Source organism: Arachis hypogaea, chromosome 4 (genome assembly GCF_003086295.3).
Source record: "Arachis hypogaea cultivar Tifrunner chromosome 4, arahy.Tifrunner.gnm2.J5K5, whole genome shotgun sequence".
Classification (NCBI taxonomy): domain Eukaryota; kingdom Viridiplantae; phylum Streptophyta; class Magnoliopsida; order Fabales; family Fabaceae; genus Arachis; species Arachis hypogaea.
The window spans coordinates 120,671,003-120,694,056 of record NC_092039.1 but is presented as its reverse complement, the minus strand read 5'-3'; the positions used below and the strand labels follow the sequence as shown (position 1 = coordinate 120,694,056).

The window sequence follows — 23,054 nt, the reverse complement described above, 5'->3', positions numbered from 1 at the left end:
CAAAACAAAGACTTCCACGCCGTTCTTGGAAACTACATAGAAACTTTGTAGAACACTAAAGTTTTGCAAGTCTTTATGGGGCTCTCATTTAACAAATAAAAACACATTTATAACTATTTATTTTTGCAGTTTTCTCTTTTAAACAAATATTACATTACTCCATATATATATAATTCTTGGAAATTCCAATGAAGCTAACATAGTGATAACTAAACCAATGAAGAAGCCTTATGCAACATAATTGAATTTCTCATTCCTAAGCTGTTTGATTCACCTAAAAAGTCATCATCCTTTTTTTTATTTTTAATCAAATGAAATAGAAAAGGAGCCAAACGATAGCTCATATTTTTATAAGCTATGCTTTGAATTCACATTTACCAAACTCACTATCACAAATAATAATTCTATAAATGTTATGTCCCAGCCCTCATTCACTCCCACTTTGCATTGAACTTTTCATCACCTTTATATGAGATTCTTAATTCTTAGTAAAAAAAACCTTCCCCAAATATCCTCACTATTGTATATTAATTAAACCAAGAAATGACCAAATCAGAACTATGGCCAAATTTATCACAATATTAGGCAAAAGGTTATCCATTGAAGATCATGTTTCCCTCTACTTCAAGAATGCCTATTACTATCATCATTGTTATTATTATTGTTGTTGTTATGCTGAACTCACTCACAGCCACAGGCACAGGCCAGGGGATTTTGAACCAGAATCATGTTCTGTGCCATGAAAAAAGATAGAAATGCACTTTCAGCATTTATGCAGGGGATTGAAGATCCACACAAGTTTCCCTCATCTAGGTCCACTGAACAAGATTGCTGCAAATGGTTTGGAGTTGAATGCAACAACATCACAGGTAAAGTCACCATGCTAGATCCTTCGTCATGTTCTTCTTCATTATAGCTGACAATAACTTATCAGGACCTATCTCTCCCAGCTTGTGTGATAACATGGAGAATCAATCAGAGTCGATTCAGTTGGATCTCTCAAATAATCTCTTTTCTGGAGAATTTCCTGATTGTTGGACTCTTTTCAAATCTTTGAGCCATTTGAGTTTGGGGGGAAATAAGTTAACTGGTGAAATTCCTGACTCTGTTGGTTCATTGGCAATACTCTAAACTTAAGACTTCATAACAACAATTTCTCTGGGAATGTTCATCCTTCACTTAGAAACTGCAAACAATTGTGGTCCTTGAAGTATTCCAACCTGGATCACCCAATTGAATATGATCCTTTTGTTTCGGTCGAGCAAATTCAGTGGCAGTATTCCATTGCAAATCTGTGAACTGTCTAATCTTATTGATGGTTAACCCTACTGATGGCTACTTCTTGGAACCAGACTTCAATAAGGAGTAGTTACATACTTGCCCGAAACTTACTGAGGATCTAGATTTGCTTCTGAAAGGCCATGAACTATCCTACAAGAAGTATATTATGCTTTTGCGCATCGTTGATTTCTCGAGCAACAAGCTTTCAGGATCAATCCTTTCGGAGTTATTTAGGCTCTGCGTTGCAGGCGTTAGACCTGTCCCATAATCATTTGAAGGGAGTGGTACCAAATGACATTGGACACATGAGGTTTTTGGAATCTTAAGACCTTTCAAACAATCAATTGTCCAGCGAATTCCTCAAAGCTTGCGGAATTTGTCTTTCCAGGGTCATTTGAACTTGTCATACAATGATTTCAAGGGAATGATTCCACCACTGAGCACCCAACTTCAGAGCTTTTTGGAGCTCCCCTTCTCAAGAACTGCACACAAGAGAAAGGGCACAATAGATCCAAACAGAAGGAAGACAGAGATAGTGATGAGTTTGGAACCTCTTTCCTCATTGGCATGGCAGTTGGCTTTGCTTCTTGTTTCTGGGTAGTTCGTAGCACCATTGTCTTCATCAAGAGATGTAGGCATGCTTATTTTCGGATGCTTGATAACCTCTATATCTTTGTTGTGGTAAAAATGAATCGTTTTCTCTAAAAAGTAAAAACTCAACAAATTGCATTACTAGCAATCTGGGAGACATGCTTTTTTTTGTTAAGGTATGAATCTTAAATCCTAATGTTAATTGTTGCTTTCTGTGCTTCCTAAAGAAGACATTTGATCATCTTGTAAGTATTGGAGAATATTTTAAATAGAAAAGATTGTGCATGAACATGTCAAATTTATATTGAATGTATGCAGTGCAAAACTTGTTTCTGGGACTTGCTCTGATTTTTTTTTTCTAATTGAACTGAAGTCGTAAAATAAAAAATAAGAACAAATTTAGATTTAAAAAAAAAATAAACGGCGAAAACAGAGACAGATTTGGATGTATAAAAATGAAGCAAGTTTTCATAAATAAATTCCATAGATAAATTCATACAGAAAATTTCTCTATGTATATGCACCTAATATTTTATCTTTTACTAACCCGGCTATATTTATTAAAAATTAATAATAACTTATACCCATTATTTTTGAGATAACAGCATTTAAATAAATAGAAGTATGAAAAATCGTTACAGAGCAATTATGGTTGTTAGTTGATACCTTATCCTCTTCACTTCAGCTTCAAGTTCAGTTCAGTTCAGCACACACAAAAATGCTTCTCTCTTTACACCTCCCTTCACCATCCCCTTCTTCTTACCACACTCCTTCTAGAACCTTCCACAACAAACCCCACTACATCAAGTTCCGTACATCTTACCGCCAAAATCTCCGTTACCTCCAACACCTAACCGTTATCCCGCCCGACTCCCTCCCTGACTCCGACACTCTCCACCGCATATTCACCATCGTTAACCTCCTCAAATCCCACTCCCTCTCCGACTCCGACATCCCCCGCATCGCCGCTGCTGCACCCTCCCTCTTCTCCCCCTCCTCCGCTGCCTTCTCCCCCGATAACATATCCGCCGTGTTCCACTTCCTCGCCACCGACGTCGCCGCCTCCTCCGCCGAGTCCCGCGGCCTCGTCCTGCGCTGCCCTCACCTACTCCTCTCCCCGCACCCCGACCTCTGCCTCCGCCCAACGCTCTACTTCCTCCGCGACGAGATCGGGCTCTCCGGTCTGAACCGGCCGACGAACAGGAACGCGCATCTGCTGAACACGCGCGTGGAGGATCTGCGCGTGAGGGTGGAGTTTTTGACGGAGGAGGTTGGGTTTGAGTATGAGGAGGCGGTTAGGGCGTTGGTACGGGTACCGGCTATATTCGGTTACGGTTTGGAAAGTAATTTAAGGCCGAAATTTGAGTATTTGGTTGGTGAGATGGGTAGGGATGTTGAAGAACTGAAAAAGTTTCCACACTACTTTGGGTTTAGCTTGCGTAACAAAATTGTGCCAAGGCATTTACATTTGAAGCAAATGGGTGTTGTTGATGTTCCTTTGAATAAGATGCTTATGTGGCGTGATGAAAGATTCTATGCAAAATGGAAGTGATAGTAGTATATTCATCACTTTTAACTTGTTACTTTTGTTAATATTCATGTATAGAATCATGGTATTTTTTGCCTTGGTTTTGATTTTGGCATTCTGATCAATTTAATTGACTGATATATTTTTTAGACTAATTTGGAGCGTTTGATCTTTCAAGAACACAAACATTATCTTCTAAGGACTAAATTGAGAGCAATTTAAGCAGAGATTTGTATATATTGATGCATTTTAGAAGCTCTTTGGGTCTGCAGATAATGAAATCTTAGGAAATATCATAGCTTTGTCAACAGTTGGAGAAAATATACCTATTTTGACTATCTTAATGACAAATTGAAGACTAGTACCCGTTAAAACAAATAGCGATGAAGCATTGTTTCGAGGAAGTTAATATTGGTGTGTTAATTCTTTAATCTGGTTTTGGAAAAGCTCAATTTCAAGATAACCTATCATATATTTTGAAAAATCAACAAATCTTGAAGAAGCTGATTCATCATTAAATAAGGATTGTGGAGCTTCATTATATAACAATAAAGCAAACACGTTGATTCCAATATATAACTGGGATTATGTTTTCCTCTATGTGGAAGCATGGTGAACTCACTCATGGTCATTGGTCAGGATGGCTTGAAAAATGTTCTTGGTAACGAAAATGATCAAAATGCGCATTCAGTATTTACACAAGGCATTGAAGATCCATGGAACAGGCTCTCATCTTAGTCCAGTGAACAAGATTACTGCAAATGGTTTGGTGTGTAGTGTGATAACGTCACAGGTAGATTCACTAAGCTAAATCTTCGATCTGTCAAGATTCTGTTATAGGGGGCGTAATCAATTTCTCTTCTATGTTTGATCTTGAATTTCTAAGCTACTTGGACTTGAGTAGTAATGACTTTAAGGCCATTCAGTTTCCTCTTCTTGTTACGTGATATACTAGTTTACTTTTGTCATCACTGGACTATTGATTGTTGTTGCTCTATTGTGCATTTGATGGATGCTTTACTATTAGTTACATTATATATGTACTGTTTGACAAATACATATGCATAGTTTCATAAGTCCGGATTTAGAATAAACTACTAAGCATTTTATCAATAAAGCTTTCATGTCGTTAGTATTTAGTAGGCCTTTAATTTGTTTCAGTGCAGAAATGATAAAAACTTAATATTTTTAAAGTAATATAAAAGGGAAAGCTGTTTATCCAGAAAGCAATGAAAAATTGAAAATAGGTCAGCAATAATTCAATTACTAATATAATTTTATTGGCAACACATAATATCTGACAGTTTGGCCGAGTGGTCTAAGGCGCCAGATTTAGGCTCTGGTCCGAAAGGGCGTGGGTTCAAATCCCACAGCTGTCATTTGTTTTCTCTTTTTGTCATTTTTGGACAAATATCTTGCCAGCTTAGTCACTCACTCCATTCACAATCCAAATGCCCCTCTCAACTCGGTACATACAGGTAGATAAGATATAAACTTAAATACATGAACTAAATTAGGTAAGCAATTATATTTATATCTTGAATTAAACAAAAAAATTTTAATTTTGAAATATAGTTATTACAATGAGTATGGTATAAAATTTTCAAATAAAAGTACAACTTATGGATTCTGAACTAAAATTACATGTCTCTAGTTAATCTACATTCAAGAATGTTTTAACAATATGTAAATCTTCCATATGAAAACTGGGATGTTGCCTTCTCTATACAACAGAACTCATCTGTACAAGTTTTTGAGCTTTCTCCAGTTGACCATCATGGGTAAGAAGTCGGACCATTATATCAAAATGTTCTTTAGATGGTTCAATTTTATATCTAGTCATTAACTTGAATATCCTATAAGCATCATCAACAAATCCAGCTCTGTCGAAGATAGATAGCATTGCATCGAAAGTGAAATGCGTCGGAGTAGAACCTCTCGATGTCATCCTATCGAAAAGAGCAATTGCACCTTCATACAATTCATTATTTCCATAGGCCCTAATAAGAGCAGTCCATGTGATTGAACCTTTAACAGGGACAGCATCAAATACCAACTTTGCCTTATTAACCTCTCCCAAAGTCCCATACATATTGATAAGTTCTGCAGAAACAAAAGGGACTTTTGCAAAATCCTTTTTCAAGAGCTGTGCATGAATCTCTTGTCCATGCTTCAAAAGTTTTAGCACACCACAAACACTCAGCATTCTTGCTATTGCAACTGAGTCCGGCCTATGCTTTGATGATTGCATTGACCTTATCACATCAAGTGCTTCATGATGATACCCATTTTCTACATATGAATCAATCATGGCTGTCCATGAAATAACTGTCCTTTTCTCCATACTGTCAAATAGTCTTTCGGAATATTCAATCACGCCACACTTCGAGTACATTACCATCAACGAATTAGTTATGGATGCGTTAGGCAAAAACCAATGCTTCAAAGCATAAGCATGAACCTGCTTCCCCTGTTTCAAAGCCCTCAACTGAGAACATACTGGAAGAACAGTTGCAACTGTCACAACATCAGGCCTGAACCCTTCTTGCTGCATCCAAATAGTCGACCTCAGTGCCTGCTCCAACCTACCATTCCAAGCATAACCGGACATTAAAGCCGTCCAACAAACCAAATTCCTCTCCGCCGAGCTATAAAAAACTCGCCTAGCCGAACTCATATCCCCACATTTGCAATACATATCAATCAAGGCAGACTTAATAGGCACTCGCCTATAGTACTCCTTCGTCTTCACCACATAAGCATGGACCTCTTTGCCCAATCGCTGCTCAGAAACTTCCCCAATTGCAGGAAGAACTGACATCACCACAACCGAATTAACCTCCACTCCTTCCTCCACCATCCACCTCACATATTCCAACGCCTCCCTCTGCAGCCTATTATGCACAAAACCTGCCACCATTGCTCCCCAAACCACAACATCCCTGTTGGGAATTTCGTCAAACACGCGGCGCGCAAGATTTATCCTCCCACACTTGAAGTATAAATCAATCAAACTTGTCCTAATAATTGAACTATCAACCAAACCATTCTTGATCAACAACCCATGAGCCTTGAGGCCTTGGAAAAGGGCAGGTGCACCGGCGAAACTCTTGATCACAGTGGTGAAAGTATACACATTCAACTCAACACCCAATGCCCTCATCTCAGTATAAGCTTTAAGCACATCAAGGTAGTGCTTTTTACCCGCAATCACAGACCCTCTTAACAACGCATTCCATGGGTACACACTGTTACAGGGTAACTCGTTAAAGATTTGTTTGGCTTCTTCCAAAGCGCCGCAAGAGGTGTACATGTGAACAAGCTTCGTTCGCAAAAACTCGTTGTTTTCGAAGCCGTTGATTCGGATATGGACGTGGACTTCTCTACCGTGTTGTAGCGACTTGGTGCGAATGCAAGCGGCAATGAGAGTGGAGAAAGTGGTGGCGTTGACAGGGATTCCCTGCTGGTCAACGTAATCGAGAATGGTAAGTGCTTCTTTGAGTTTGTCTTGACGCGCGAATCGTTTGATGTCTTTGTAGATGGAGCGTGGATTTTTTGTGTGGATGGGTAAGGAGGATGGAAATGCATCTTTCTGTTTGAAATGTTTCAGCTTCTTGTAGTGGTGGTGATGGTGATGGCGGTGGTTCTTAGTGTTGGGGAATTCGGACGGCTCTGTTGTGTGGTGAGGTTTCTTTGGGAGTGATGGTTTGAAGTTGAAGGGTTGGAAGGTGATTTTGGTGTTGGAGGATGGCGAAGATGAGGTGGGATTTGGAGGGAAGGAGTGAAGTTGGAGGGAGAGAGAGGCTGCCATGGTTGAAACTTGAAACTAAGAGTGAGAGCATAGTAATTGGATAATACAGTTGTTGTTTTGAATAGTGTAGGCTTTTAGTTGAATAATAAAAAAAATACAAAAAGTTTTATATTTATCACTATAAAATATCTGTGTTTATTTTCAATAAATTTATATATTTTTTATATGTTTAATTTAAAAATATTTTTATATTTATTATTGTAAAATTTGTGTGTTTTCTCCTTTTGTCTTTTTTTTTTTACAAAAGGTTATGTTTACCTTAAAATATTTGTTTTTTTTTGAAAAATTTTTGTGATCTTTTTTTATAAATTTCTCTATTTTCTTTTTAATTTTTAAAAAATATACAAATAAATAAACAAAATAAAAAATACATAAAAATAAATAAATAAATAAAAAATAAAAAAACTATTTATATACTAAAATTAACCACCAATATATTTGTATATAAATATATATGTAGTTTAATATATTTTTAATATGTATTTATATTTTAACATATATTTTATATTAATAACTAATTTTAGTGATTGATTTTGGTTATACGTAGTATAACCCAATAAAAAAAGGAAGAGCACTAAAAAATAAAGAAAAAAAAAAAGAAAACGAATAAAAAAAACGAGACAAAGAAAAATATATACGAATTTAATTAAATTTAGTTACTAACAACATTTGGTTACGCCTGTTACATTATGAATGACCATTGACCACCAATCATTCCTCCAATTGAATTTATTTGGATGGTACAAAATAAAACTTTTCTCTTCTCTCTTTTATATGTTACTAATATAATAGTAGTAAATATACAAATTATTTCTATTATTATAGTAAAATAATTATATTAATAAATATTAATATTAGAATTTTTTTCTTATACTTTTTTATTTTATATTTTTATATCTTCTTTATTTGTTTATTTTACAACATGTTATTAGCATGAGACTCTGATAAAATTTTAGGAAGACTCAAGTAACAAATTTTCATTATATCGACACTCTCTCATCTTGAATTTAATGCTCTTGATATATCTGCAAATAACTATTTATCATGGATACTAGACACTGAAATCCATATTAATTCAATAGATCTTGGAGATATCATTAACGCTGAAAATAATGCATCCTAGAAGGATAAAACCAAAGTCATGATCTTTCTTCGTCGTCATCTTGAAGAAGGATTGAAAAATAAATATCTCACATTAAAAGATCCTAATATTTGTAGAAAGACCTTGAAAAAAGGTATAATTATCAAAAGACGGTGATACTTCCTCAAGTCCGATATGAATGGACGCACTTGCGTCTGCAGGATTTTAAATCCATAAATGAATATAATTCAACAATGTTTCGAATTACCTCACGGATGAAATTATGTGGAGAAAAGATAACTGATAATGATATGTTAGAGAAAATTTTCTCAACCTTCCATGCCTCGAATGTGCTCCTACAGCAGCAGTATCGAGAAAAAGGATTTAAAAAATATTTTGAGTTAATTTCTTGCCTTCTTATCGCTAAACGCAACAATGAATTAATTTTAAAAAATATAAAGCGTGTCCAGTTGGCGCCGCCGCATTTTTTGAAACAAATGCGGCAAATCATAACCTCAGAAGAGGTAAATGGCAAGATTTTGGTAACAAGAAAAATTATGGAAGGAAGAAGAATTATGTTCACAAGAAAGGATCTTATCAGAAGTGGGATAAAAAAAGAAATATTAGACAAAATAAATCAACAGAGAATAAATATTTTCGTTGTGGTGGAAAAGGCCATTGATCGCGTACATGTCGTACCCCAAAGCACCTAGTTGATCTTTATCAAACATCTTTAAAAAAAAGATGACAAAAAAGGAAACAAATTTTGTTTCGAACGATGTTGAAAATTACATCACTCAATCACTCATTATGATGTATCTGATTTCTTTGAGAATCTTAAAGATTGGCCATTTGATCAATGATGGAATAGTTTAATATGTGGGATTGTTAAGTATTCATGTAAATAAATAATGTAAGAAACTTATTATTAAGTTTTATGGATCTGAATTTCAAAATTAATAAATGTGTCAAGATAATAATAATAAAATTTTTAGTATATACTATAATTCTTAGAAAAATATTTTCAATCAAGAAAATAGTTTTATTGCACAAATATTTCTACTCATTTTATTATTATTTGTCTTTGAAAAAAATGGCAAGGACATATAATGAAGATGTATGTCTTGCGGATAGTGTAACTTTGCACATCATTATCAAAGTAATATATACTTTACACATCTTGTGCCAAAAGAAGAATATGTTAATACTATTATTAACTCAGACAATATGATAGAAGGCTCTGGAAGAGCTATAATTTTATTTCCTGGAGGAACAAAATTCATAATAAATAATGTACTATTGTATACTAAATCTCTAAGGAACTTATTGAGTTTCAAAAATATTCATCGAAATGGATATCATATTGAAACGATGAATGAGGGAAATCATGAGTACTTATGTATCACAACTCATGATTTAAATAAAAAAATGATATTAGAAAAGTTACCCTCACTTTCATCTAGGTTATATTATACAAAAATTAGTGCAATTGAACCACATGCCATTGTAAACCAGAAGTTTACTAGCCCAAATAAATTGATAACTTGGCATGATCAATTGGGTCATCCAGAAATAATCATGATGCGGAGAATTATTGAAAACTCCCATGGATATTCACTAAAGAACCAGAAGATTCTTAAATCTAGTGAATTTTGTTGTGTTGCATGTTTTCAGGAAAAGTTAATTTTAAGACCATTACCAGTAAAGATTGGATTTGGATCCCCTGAATTCCTAGAAAAGATTCAAGGCGATATATGTGGACCTATTCATTCACCGTATAGATCTTTTAGATATTTTATGGTCTTAATAGACGCATCTTCGAGATGGTCACATGTGTGCTTATTGTCTTCTCTCAACCTGGCGTTTGCGAGATTACTTGCTCAAATTATTCAATTAAAAGCACAATTTCCAGAAAATCCAATCAAAGCAATTCGTCTTGATAATGCTGGTGAATTTACTTCCCAAACTTTTTATGCTTATTGTATGGCTAGCGGAATAAATGTTGAACATCCAGTAGCTCATATTCACACACAAAATGGGTTAACAAAATCACTTATTAAACGCCTCCAATTGATTGCTAGACCTTTACTTATGAGAACAAACCTCCCAACTTCGGCTTGGGGGCATGCTACTTTACATGCCGCAACACTTATTCGTTTGAGGCCAATGAGTTACCATCAGTTCTCTCCTATGCAATTAGTTTTTGGCCAGTAGCCAAATGTTTCCCATTTAAAAATATTTTAGTGTGCGTTATATGTTCCCATTGCATCACCTTCTCGTACCAAAATGAGACCCCACAGAAAATTGGGTATATATGTTGGATATGATTCTCCCTCTATAGTGAAGTATCTTGAGATACAAACTGGAAATGTATTTAAAACTCGGTTTGCGAATTGTCGTTTTGATGAATCAAAATTTTCAACATTAGGAGGAGAGAATAAGCTTCCTAAAAAGGAATTTAATTGGAATGCATCATCCTTGATACATTTAGATTCTCGATCAGGGCAATGTGAATTAGAAGTTCAAAAGATTATACATTTGTAAAGAATAGTAAATGAATTTCCTGATACATTTTCTGAGACAAAGAGGATAACCAAATCTTATATACCAGTGAAAAATGCCCTAATTCGAATTGATGTCCCAGTCGGACAAATAGCCACTGAAACAAATTCACGCCAGAAGTGTGGCAGGCCTGTTAGTTCCAAAGAAAAAAATTTCGAAAAAAAAGAGGTAAATATTATTCTTGTTCAAAAGATATAGTAAAGACACATGTAGTTGTCTAAAATTTTGATATAATTTTAACGCTAGAAGATGTTCAGGTACCTGAAAATTGTGAAAATGATGAGATCTTGATAAATTATATCTTTACATGAGAGAAATGGGACCGAAATAAGACAATTGTCAATGAAATATTTGCATATAATGTGACATTAAATATCATGCATGAAAGTAAGGATCTTGAGCCAAGAACAGTCGAAGAATGTCGACAAAAGAATGATTAGCCAAAATGGGAAGAAGTCATGAAGGTTGAGTTAGACTCACTTGTGAAACGTGAAGTCTTTGAACTTGTAGTCCATACACCAGAAGATATAAAATCTGTCGGATACAGATGGGTATTTGTGAGAAAACGAAATGAGAAAAATAAAGTTGTACGCTACAAAGCTCGACTTGTGGCACAAGGTTTTTCTCAAAGGCCGGTATAGATTATAAAGAAACATATTCCCCTATAGTGGATGCAATAACATTACGTTATTTGGTCAGTTTATCCGCATATCATAAACTACATATGCATTTAATGGATGTGGTAACAGCTTACTTATACAACTCATTAGATCGTGATATCTATATGAAAGTCCTCGAAGGACTAAAGATATCTAAACCATCCAATGAATATTCGCAGGGATTATACTCAATTAAATTGCAAAGATCCTTATATGGTCTAAAGCAATCTGGATGAATGTGGTATAATCGTCTTACTGAGTATCTGGCCAAAATGGATTCAAGAATGATGATATCTGCCCATGTATTTTCATAAAGAAATTTGTATCTGAATTCATTATAATTGTTGGGTACGTTGATGATTTAAATATCATTAGAACTTCTGAAGAGATTCCAACAATTATAAAAATTCTAAAAGAAGAGTTTGAGATGAAAGATCTTGGAAAGACTAAATTTTGTCTCGACCTGTAGATTGAGCATACAAAAAATGGGATCTTAATTCATCAAATAACATACACAGAAAAGATCTTGAAGAGTTTTTATATGAATAAGTCACATCCATTAAGTACCCCAATGATCATAAGGTTTTTGGATGTGAAAAATTATCAATTCCGTCCCAAAGAAGAAATGAAGATATCCTTAGTCCTGAAGTACCATATCTTAGTGCCATTGGAGCGCTAATGTACCTTGCTAATAATACACGACCTGACATATCATTTGCTGTAAATTTTCTAGCAAGGTATAGTTCCTCTCCAACCAGAAGACATTGGAATGGAATGAAACAAATTTTTCGATATCTTCATGCAACGGTTGATATGGGATTGTTTTATCCCTATGGATCCAAGTCACAACTAGTTGGCTATACAGATGCAGGATACTTGTTTGATCTACACAAAGGGAGATATCAAACATGATACGTGTTCACATATGGTGGTACAGCTATATCATGGAGGTCAACGAAACAGACGATAGCGGTAACATCCTCTAATCATATCGAAATACTAGCAATTCATGAAGCAAGTTGTGAGTGTTTTTGGCTTAGGAGTTTGATCCAATATATTTTGTCATCATGTGGACTAACTGATCATAAGATAGCTCCAACTGTCCTTTTTTAATATAATACAACATGCATTGCTCAACTTAAAGGTGGATACATCAAAGGTGATAGAACAAATCATATTTCTTCCGAATTCTTCTTCACTCATGATCTTAAAAATCAAGAGACGATTGATGTCCAACAGATCTGCTCAAGTGATAATCTGGCAGATTTATTTACAAAGTTACTCCCAAAATCTTCTTTTGAAAGATTGGGCATTCGCCGATTTTGAGATATTAAAAAATGTCATCAAGAAGGGGAAATTATATTCTTTTTTTCTTGGTTAGGTTTTTTCCATTGGGTTTTTCTTGACAAGGTTTTTAATGAGGCAGTCTCCATCAAAAGATATTGTACACTTTTTCCTTCACTAAAATTTTTTCTCATTAAATTTTTTTTAATAAAATTTTAATGAGACATAATCTTTAATGGTCATCCAAAAAGATGTGTTATAATATGGATAACCATTGACCACCAACCATTCCCCCAATTGAATTTACTTAGATGGTACAAAATTTTAATAGTAGAGGTGCAAAAAGTTCCAAGGTTGGACTCACCTTTATGAAGCTATGAAAAAAATAATTCCTACATGTATAAATAGATAAGATGTGACTGTAAATTACACACTACAATCAATAACAAATTCTCTCTCTTTTTATATTACTTATATACAAAAAAATTTTCTTCTGTCCTTCATACGTTACTAATATAATAGTAGTAAATATATAAGTTATTTTTATTATTATAATGAGATAATTATATTAGTAAATACTAATACTAGAATTTTTTTATATTTTTTATTTTATATTTATTATATTTTCTTTATTTATTTATTTTCAACAACGCCGAATTTTTGGGAGAAAAAATACTATCTATTTCAAAAAATTATTGTCTAAATCTAACATTAAACTTGAATGCATGGATAATTTTTCTATTGCTTGGGTGGGCTGCATTAATAATTTTGGAGATAAAATTCAACGTGCAATTTATTAAATCACATTTGACTAAGTCATTGTGCTCAAAGCACTTCTCTTTCAATATGCTGTTTTCTTATCTATGTGCCCTTCCCAAAATTCCCATCAATGACTTGAATAGTTGAATCTATTTTTCAACATATAATTTAAATCATCTTACCTCTATATTAATATCATCACTCTATCATTATTAAATTTACCACAATTTAATTTTAATTCAAAACTCTTATTGTTCACTCCTTAATCATATTTATATAAACTATACCATTAATATTCCTCTTTATACTTGTCCAAGTCTTCGGATTCAAAGTCTTCGATAATCGATATGCTTTTTCTCTTAGACTTGATCATACTCCCCTTTCGCTTAACTTATATATATATTGATCCAAATTTTATATATATTCACAAGCCGCTTTCACTGAATTTCATATATCCTATCTTCACACTAAGCTTAGAACGAATTTCTCTTATTTTTGTGTCACATAAATGGCAAATTATGGAACTACACAAAGAGTAGCAACCTCTTCCTCAAACTCTTCACCAAAGCCTGAAAACTATGAACCAAAAGTTCCAAATGAAAATCACTTCAAGATTTTCTGCCCCTTTAGCATTCCTTTAACATCAGAATCTGCAGCAGTTCGAATCATAAGAAACTTTGGCATCTATGGTCTATACTACACCCACTTTGTGTGGATCATACTATTCATAACTCTCATACCTGCCAGAAAAGTGTCACTGATTCTTCTTGTTATCATGACATATGTGACTTCTCTTTTTCTTTTGATTCTAAGGACATGGCCAAATTCTTTTCTGCTTCACAAGATCATAAACAAGTGGTTTGTGTTGGCTGTGATCGCGGTTGCGACGGCGGTGCAGCTGGTTTTAACTGACGCAGGGATTCATTTGGCAGTGACTTTGGCTTGTAGTATGCCTCTTGTTTTGGTTCATGCAGTTTTGTGGGTTGGTTTTTATGGTTCTGAGGTTGTGAATTATGATGCTGGTTCTGCTTCTGCTTCAAGAGAAGGTGCTCCTCTTTTTGTAGTTAATGAGAGTGGAGATAAGGTTTCAAATGATGCTGTTTGACTTTTTTGTTTTTATGAATCTTGCTCAAGAAATGAGTTTGTTAAATTAATGTGGTAATAAAACTGTCAATTTTTTTTTCTATGAATAAGTTGGTATTTTGAGATTTTAATAACAGTTTTTGTTTTAAGTGTAATTATTTGAAATATGTTTGATCATTTCTATTTCTGTATTGAATGGCAAGTTATGACTGTTTGATGAATTCAGATTAGTCTTGCTAAGATCTATATTTCAGAGAATAATATATATATATATATATATACATGGGTTAGTAGAAGTCTAATAAGATCAACATGGGTTACATTAATAAGGATGGTTAGTTAGATGTGGTGAAAACAAAAAATAAAAGTACATTAACAAAGAATCAGAAACCATAATACAATGCATAGCATTAGAGTTACTCAGCTACTTCTACTTTTTTATACAGCCAGGAATAAAAAAGAATCAGCATAACCAAACCAACAAGAACCATAACAAAACCAAGAACACCTAAACATGTAAACAAGGTACCATGAATTCTAAATGTGCCACATATAACACTAAACCCTGATGCTGCAGCCACCAACACAGACAAAGAATACAGCAATGAGAGACATAACATTGAGATAATAGGCACTCTAAATCCCAAAGACCAAGCCACCATTACTGTGTATGCAAAGCTCACTATGAACATTCCGGTCCATATTGTCGCCGGTAAGAACCTTGTAGATGCTTGAAACAAGCTCAGTGGTATCTTTGAGTTGTTGCTTGTGCTTGCGAATTGCGAAAGGTTTTCGAAAGGACTACCTAAACAAGATAGCAATGCTGCTTGTACTCCAAGCAACTTCACTGCCAATGCGGCTCGGTGTTCTGGTGGACAAATTATCTCTGCTGAACAGAATTGCATGAATGTTTTTCTTGTAGAATCAGTTTGTTGAACCTTTTTGGTTAAGCCTTGGCCGCGATCCGAAATCTGGCTTGTGTCTTTTAGGTTTACCACCACATGGGAGGTGGAAGAAGATGATACATCACATTCCTTTTTTGTCTGTTCATTTTGAAAGATCCACTAAAAATGTTACTCAATGTATTTCAAGTTAAAGGCACTGCACTCAAATTTAACACAAGTTATATTGCATAGACAAAGAAAATATGAGAAAGGAAGATAATCACTATAATCATAAATTCCTTTTCTTTACCTGCTTTCTAGTTAAGTTGTAGCCAGAGTTCTTATTAGGCTTTTGCATTGACTTGTCAAGTTCTTGTTTTCTCTTTTCATCATTAGGCACAAAATTGTGTTTCTCATCATCTTCTGTGACCCCCTCTTCATCATCATCATCCTCATCATGGATATAGGCCTTGTTATAAGGCAACATTCTATCAGGCTGCATAGACATCCAGATACAGAAGTCATAAAAATTATATAAAGAACTTTGTTTTGATATTCCTTTAAAATTTTGAATGAAAGATTAAAAAATGATGAAGATAATCAATCTCTCACCTCATAAAATACTGCTGTAGCGTTTCTCAAGTATGCAATAGTTCTCAATAACTCCTTATTTGTAGGGTACTGCAAATTCAAAACACAGAAAACATGTATGTCAATAGCAAAAAAAAACAAAGAAACTCGGAAGGCACAGATCATATATAAAATTTAATAAAAAAATAAAACAGGAAGAGTCAAGCAGTATCTTGCCTCAGTTTGTTTGCCTGAAATTCTCGCCACCACTGATCCGCGGCGCAATCTTCTGTATATGATTGGATTTGGTTGTCTTGCCTTTGTTGTTTCAAGATATTGCAAACCAAAATGAAGAAGTCAGTGAAACAAAAAGTCAACTATTGCTACCTTACCTAATCAGAAAATATTTAGTGGTACAGTTCTTGATGCTATATATAATAAGATTCAATTATTCAACTTTGAGGGAATGCAAATAGTGCATAAACTTACAGGCTTTCTTGGGAGCAAAAACTTGTTGCTTATGCTATTGTTCTTGTTGTTGTTATCATCTCTGTTCTGTTCTGAAACAGAAGGCATACTCAAAGAAGCCATGATCAAACAAGTTGATCACTGGATTGTTATAACTTCAAATATGGCAATTCACTCAATTCAGGTGGATCAACACAGGTTCTTATAAGTCAGTGTTTTGTGATTAAAAGGATTACTGTGGAAGAAAAAGGTCAGTGAAGAGACACATGGAGGAAGTTGTAAGTCTCCATTTTTTACTTTGTAGAGGAATATCTTGTTATATCATACTTTATTGTACTTACCAGTTTTTGTACGCAAAAGTCACTGCTCTATAATACATTAACAATTCCTTTTTTTTTTGTGTGGGATGGAAGCTTCTTCTACACATAAGTTTTTGTAGAATATTCAATTTAAGACAATATATGTTCTATTCTTAATGATGTGAAAGAATGGTGAGGAAAAGATGAATCTTTTGGTAAGTATGCTGTTGATTAGTAATTTGGAAGAATTAATACAACTATACAAGCACTTCATAAAGGTAATTTGAGAATAATAGTCTTAAATTCCATATATCAGTGACATGAGTTCTTTTTTTATATCATTGGTTTTACAACATAAAAATAAAATAAAATGTTCTAAACAATAAATTTTTCTGATTATTATTATTATTAATTTATTATTGTGAAAATACTTCCTCAAATACTAATAGCTCTTAACATAAACTTGATTCGAACTAATCTATCAGGTGGAACAAAGCTTTATAATTGAAAATGTTTTGAATTATTTTCACAGTAAGAAAAAAGAATAAAGGGCAGCTTAGTGCATAACCATCCTGCATTAACGCAGAGTTTGAAAAAGGGTTGCAATTTATTTTATTCACATCAGTGACCGATTCATCACTGATTCCACAGCTTGAAGTAAGAAAAAAGAATGCTGCAATTTATTTTATTCACAATTCTAACACTTCTATTACATTACAATTGCAGTGAAAAAAAAAACAACAAAATTGAGATGTTGACTTATAACTAAAAAATCAAACTTCCTCTGTGCCATCAGCACCAACTTCACAATTACAATTACAATAATGATCTTCAGTCTCAAAGGAATGGTGATGAGCAATCCATAAAAGTGAATGAATCAAAATTATAGGAACAGCAATAGCTAAAGTAACTGCAAGATGAGACCCAGCTTCAGTCACCACAAGCATCACCACAGTTACAAACACTAGCAATGACAACACAAACCTCTTATCTATGACTTTGTGAAGCAAAACAGAATAAGGGAATGCCCTTAGAATTAAACAGTAAATGGTTATTACATATGTCATTATAACCAAAATAATCAATGAAATTTTATGCCTGGGGATGAGGACTATGAAGAGTATGATCCAAAAGAATAATGTGTAATATAAACCAAGATTCCCTAAGTTCCTCATGATTCTGATTGCTGCAGCTTCTGAAGTTAACGGCATGTTAAAGGGACAGTATATTTTGATGTCAGTATAGAGTTTTTCATGATTCTCTTTTGTTTCATGAGATTCAACTTTGGATGAAGGTTTTGAGGAGGTTGGTATTCTTTGGCTAGTTCCAAAATTTGCCATAGCATATGAAGTATGAAATTTGGAAGATCAAAGAAGGGCTAAGTAGAAAAAAAAAATACAACACTCTTTAACAACAATTACTGAAGCTAGAGGGTATTAGGTTCAATTGATGGCTGGTTGTGTTACTTTGATTGTGAATTTGGTTTATTATAAATATGTAGAATATTGTGTCAATTTCTAGCTGAGTGGAAAGAGACATTTTGTCATTCTAAGATTTTAGTAAATATGGAAGAAATTTCATAAAAGGAGAGTGTAATAACAGGGAACCTTCCTTTGTTGTTTCTAATGTTTGGTTTCCCTAAATATTCTGGCCCTACTTGTTTGTAGCCAAACATTTGAATTGTCTTCAGTTCAGTTTGATCAAGTACTAGTAGTGAAGGTGATTTCAATCTGATATTTGTCTTTTTCTTTTGTTTTTAACAAAATTATGTTTAAATGGATAAGAATGAGAAATCCAAATTTATTTCTTGATTGACAGTTTCATTAAATTCTAAAGAAAAATGACAATGATTTTTGAATCTACATATTTGGTTTTGAAGTTAAGTGTGGTTCTGGTTGTCATTAATAATAGTAGAAAATATACTATCAAAATACTGACTAGTACTTAAAAAATAGTGATCCTAGTTGGTAAGATTGTTGCAAGTGTTAATAATTTGTAAGCATCTGCTTCAAATTTATGCAAGTTTTAACTGGTCAAAATTCATTAATGAAGACCTTAGGAATTAAAAGTAGGTTAGAGGACTGAACTAAGATAATCTATCTTTCCCTTCTTTTTTTTTCTGCTTTTGGTTTTACTGCAAAGAAGGATGGAGAACAAATCTCTACCATAGTTTAATCTCTAACAAGGAAGAAATGGTTATATTTTAGCAAATCCATCGACTGCATTGTGATTGGCTTCTAAAGCAACTCACAATTAAAAGTTTTATGAAACACTTATTTCTCTAAAGTAATTTATTGCCAAACATGCTCGAGAACAGGTTACAGATGAAGTGGTATTTACAGCAAATGGTGAATGGAATGTTACATCCTGAATTCCCAAATAGTAATAATCTGAATTGAGAAATAAATAATAGGATAGAAGAAAATATCCACATATATGATTCGTCATAACAGAACAGCAATCAATGGTACGAGAACATGTTTCAAATGGGGTTCAGCATTAAACTTTGCCGAAACTTTGGCCACACAGTGATTACTCCTGGTCTCATCTCCTCAAACCGGTATCTGCAGAACATAAAACATGAGCAAATAAGGTACCAACTAGTAAGAACCAAGGTATTCGATTTTCTGAGTGTCACGGTGCACTAGGCCACCGATCTTCATTTTCAATTTCATCTACATTCCTCAAAGGTAAGGGGGTAATACAGAAAGGAAAGATGTTTCACCTGTTTTCGCTGAGGAAACTTCTCACAGCTGTGGGAAGAGCGGCTTGTCCTCGGCTATGATTACCAACGCCTGTAGCAATTGGACATAGGGTAACTTAAATTGTAGTTAAGAAAAATTGATAACATTTCCAATCAATAAATGATTGAAAGGCGTCAAGGAAATAATGAAACCGCTGCAACACGGTGGTACAAGACAAAGTAACATACCTGTAATGACATGTAAAGCTACTGATTTAAGCCTTATTGGGGCTTGTTTATCTGAATTTTCACTGTCCACAGAATTAAGAGATCCAAGAGTTGAATGTGTAAGCCCATTATTAACCTTAACACCATTTGAAGTGGCTGAAGTCTTTGAGAAGCCTTGGCTTTCAATTTTTAATAAATGTTCTTGCAATGCTCGAATAGCCTCTGCCGCATGTAGACCATGTAAATCCAGTCTAGAAATATCGTTTTCACTATTTCTGATATTTAGAATTTTTGTGGCTGCCGTAGAATTAAGTTCTTCAGCTGTATGCCATTCCTCTCGGGCCTTCATTGAGTGCTGCTGAGCAGAAAAATGATCACCTCTCAAAAAAGCATTAGCAGCTGCCCTAGAATGTCGAGATGCCAACCTGTTTAAAAAGATAGGCTAAAATATATTAATGCCTGGTGATTGTCGTGAGAGTCTAAAACAGAAATGAAATCCTTTCAATTGAACAAGTTAAATCCAAAACGTTTATTATCTCTATTATGACTGAAGACTATAATTATTTAGTAAGATTGAGGATAAAATAGTAAATCTACAAGTGAAAAGAAGAGCAAAAGGTAATTATCAGATGATGCAAATTAATTTGACCTTTTGGATCTGATTGGATGTCTAAAACAAGAATATGAAAAACAGGAATTTCTATAGCCAAAAAAAAAGTTACAATTTATACCTCATTGTCTTCAATGCATCCTTTCGATGGCTAAGGTAGACATCATCCTCTTCCCATTCAGGCTCAACAGGAACAGAATTCAAGGGGCCCAGTTGGCATCTAACATTATCATCATAAAACTTTTCATCCGGGGAAGCATTTCTATCCACAAAGTCTTTACCGTTATCTTTGAGATGACCAACACTTGAATTGATTGTAATGTCATCCGTCCCCTTTCCTAACATTAGACTCTCATCAATCTTCTCCTTGCAGGGACCATAATATGAATTAGCTGCTCCAAGATCACTTGATATTTTGCATTCTTCAATGTTGACTGCAGAAGCCATTGTTTCCAATAAAGTTGCAGCCTTATCAACATCATTACTAACCGCGGCTAAGATATCCTCTATCAAGCTATCATCAGCCCAATGATGCTTCTCTTTGAGCTTTTTGATGGCTAAATCAGCATCATCCTGAGCAGTAGTGGCACAATATTTTCCACCAGAGTCAGAATCTGTCATTGGTGTTTGGCTTTTCCCACCCTCTTTTAGAGTGGGGAAATTCTGTGTAGGAAGAAGTACAGAAGAGAAAGACTTCGCACGAACATGGTTCTTCTTAACCAGTTTATCATCATTTCGTATTAAATTAGAAGCACCAACAGGTGGGAAAGGGTCCTTATCAATTTCAGATGTAAGACCATTTTTCTTTTTCTGTTTGAGATCAAAAGCTGTCCAACCAGACGATTGACCCCTAGCTCGTGACATCTTATTAAGGGAAGTTCTGGCCAAAACGTTCATTTAAGCACAAACTACTTTGCTAAAAGGAATGGGGCTGCCCGAACACTTAATGCAGACGCAGAAGAATTCAGGCAGCCACAATCTGCAGACCTGTCCTGCAGACAACTAAAGTCAATATCTGTAACTATCCTCCTTCATATCATACAAAGTGCCAACATGTTAAATAGACACATAACAGCAATAACAACAATAACAAAGCCTGTGTCCCCAAACCATGAAAAATCGAATTTTTTAATGATTACACCCATAGTGTTTCTCTGTGCCCTCTATCTAGTTATTGGGCTACATCAGACGCGTCCGATTTGTGATACATTTTGTAAAACCAAGTATGATGACACATTACAAATCACAAGACATAGTTTCAGGTAGCTCAAGTCGCACTTCAATCAAGTAAAACTACACCAACTGAAGATAAAATAGAGAATATCTAAGCAAGCACAGCAGCAAATAGAGATGCTCAAAAAACCTTATTGAAGATATATACACCAATATAAACCATAAGCTAAATATAAGTATATAACAACAAAAGCAAAAATTGAGCTGAAAGAAGAAAAACCCAGATGAAAAGTCACCTTGTTTTAACAATAAACACGTGAAAGAACAGGACTTGAAGGTTATTTGGGAAGAGCAGAACTCAGAAAGCGTAACCAAGGAATGAACCGGTCAAAGGGTTGAAAAAGCGAAGGAAGAAGAAAACCAGAAAATCGTTGTTCGAAGATATTAACGTTGAGACCGAATTGTACTGAACCAAATCTGCACCTTTTATCCATAAATCTTCTGGGTGTGGAAATTTCAAAGAGAAAAAGAGAGGGAATCAAAACTCTCAGGGTAAATTTTTCTGGTTTGTTCCACCCTTCCTTTCTCAGAAGCCACATATAATGGGGTTTGAGAGAGAGAGAGGTTTGATTTTTGATGAATAAAGTCAAATAGAAACCGCCGTCACGATAAGAAACGGCAATAACTGAGGTTGCAACGAACAACAACCTATGAATTTACGAAACTCGCCCTTGTTGATTACCCCAATAATTGGTCTTAGATCAGGTAGGTGCGACACATGAACATATAAATTGAATAATTTTATGATAATATTTTAACGAATTTGGTTCATAATTTTAGTGTTTATTTAGGTATCTTTAAATCAATAAAAAAAATTTTAATCAAAATTTTTTTATTTTTTAATATATTTAACAAATTTTTAATAATAAAAATAAAAATATTAAAAAAATAAAAAATATTTTGTTTGAAAAATTATGATTTATATCTTTTTTTAAAAAAGATATTTTTTAAATAATAAATAAATAAAAAATATTTTTATTTTATTTTATCTAAACATAATTAATAAATAAAAAATATTTTTATATGAGATATTTAAATATAAAATTATTTTTATTTTTATAATTTTTTTTAAAAAATCATTAAAAAAAATCTTTTTAAACCCTTACAAAAGAGTTAAAACACTTTTTAAAAAAATATATTTTTTAGAGTAATTCTACACATATAAGTGATTTTCCATACAAGTCATTTATAAACACGCCATTTTACATTTGTTTTTGGTGCCTCGTTTTCTTCTTCTTCCTCTTCTTCTTCCTCTTCCTCTTCTTTCTATGTGTCTCTTTTTCTTCTCTTCCTCCCTCTTTTTTTATTTAAATTTCTTCTCCTCTTTTCGTTTTCTCTTTCTCTTTCATCAAAATCACCAGAAAAAACGAAAAAACATTATTTCTCTTTCTCCTTCTTCTTCTTCTTGCTACACGTTCTTCTTCCTCTTCCTGTTCTTCT

At 34.0% G+C, this 23,054-nt stretch overlaps 6 protein-coding genes and 1 non-coding gene across 9 annotated transcripts; 3 read left to right on the top strand and 4 right to left on the bottom strand.

Moving 5' to 3' along the window:
* The first annotated feature begins 2,329 nt into the window (after positions 1 to 2,329).
* On the top strand, positions 2,330 to 3,555 carry LOC140184495 (transcription termination factor MTEF1, chloroplastic-like). The gene has a single exon (XM_072236147.1). It carries the CDS (start codon positions 2,591 to 2,593, stop codon positions 3,422 to 3,424), a length of 834 nt encoding a protein of 277 aa, XP_072092248.1. The 5' UTR covers positions 2,330 to 2,590; the 3' UTR covers positions 3,425 to 3,555.
* A 1,144-nt stretch (positions 3,556 to 4,699) lies between these two features.
* TRNAL-UAG (transfer RNA leucine (anticodon UAG)) lies at positions 4,700 to 4,779 on the top strand. Its single transcript has one exon. It is a non-coding gene; the product is annotated as a tRNA-Leu (tRNA).
* Positions 4,780 to 4,913: 134 nt separating this feature from the next.
* On the bottom strand, positions 4,914 to 7,289 carry LOC112797658 (pentatricopeptide repeat-containing protein At1g71460, chloroplastic). The gene has a single exon (XM_025840708.3). The coding sequence runs from the start codon at positions 7,209 to 7,211 to the stop codon at positions 5,124 to 5,126; it is 2,088 nt and encodes a 695-aa protein (XP_025696493.1). The 5' UTR covers positions 7,212 to 7,289; the 3' UTR covers positions 4,914 to 5,123.
* Positions 7,290 to 13,924: 6,635 nt separating this feature from the next.
* Positions 13,925 to 14,860, top strand: LOC112797657 (uncharacterized). The gene has a single exon (XM_025840707.2). It carries the CDS (start codon positions 14,065 to 14,067, stop codon positions 14,659 to 14,661), a length of 597 nt encoding a protein of 198 aa, XP_025696492.1. The 5' UTR covers positions 13,925 to 14,064; the 3' UTR covers positions 14,662 to 14,860.
* Positions 14,861 to 14,988: 128 nt separating this feature from the next.
* Positions 14,989 to 16,895, bottom strand: LOC112797656 (uncharacterized). The gene is made up of 5 exons (XM_029298115.2): positions 16,583 to 16,895; positions 16,331 to 16,411; positions 16,136 to 16,204; positions 15,834 to 16,019; positions 14,989 to 15,682 (listed from the first exon to the last, which is right to left on the bottom strand). Exons 1-5 carry the CDS (start codon positions 16,682 to 16,684, stop codon positions 15,056 to 15,058), a joined length of 1,065 nt encoding a protein of 354 aa, XP_029153948.2. The 5' UTR covers positions 16,685 to 16,895; the 3' UTR covers positions 14,989 to 15,055.
* A 623-nt stretch (positions 16,896 to 17,518) lies between these two features.
* LOC112797654 (uncharacterized) lies at positions 17,519 to 18,539 on the bottom strand. Its single transcript, XM_025840705.3, has one exon. The coding sequence runs from the start codon at positions 18,198 to 18,200 to the stop codon at positions 17,634 to 17,636; it is 567 nt and encodes a 188-aa protein (XP_025696490.1). The 5' UTR covers positions 18,201 to 18,539; the 3' UTR covers positions 17,519 to 17,633.
* A 597-nt stretch (positions 18,540 to 19,136) lies between these two features.
* LOC112797653 (uncharacterized) lies at positions 19,137 to 22,379 on the bottom strand. Of its 3 annotated transcripts, none has more exons than XM_025840702.3 (5): positions 21,851 to 22,379; positions 20,503 to 21,373; positions 19,793 to 20,196; positions 19,586 to 19,655; positions 19,137 to 19,424 (listed from the first exon to the last, which is right to left on the bottom strand). In XM_025840702.3, the coding sequence occupies exons 2-5, from the start codon at positions 21,276 to 21,278 to the stop codon at positions 19,343 to 19,345; spliced, it is 1,332 nt and encodes a 443-aa protein (XP_025696487.1). In that variant the 5' UTR covers positions 21,279 to 21,373; positions 21,851 to 22,379; the 3' UTR covers positions 19,137 to 19,342. The 3 variants fall into 3 exon arrangements, with proteins under 3 accessions (XP_025696487.1, XP_025696489.1, XP_025696488.1); XM_025840704.3 differs by having other exon boundaries at positions 20,503 to 21,383; positions 21,851 to 22,241; XM_025840703.3 differs by having other exon boundaries at positions 20,503 to 21,368; positions 21,851 to 22,241.
* Between the last annotated feature and the right edge of the window lie 675 nt (positions 22,380 to 23,054).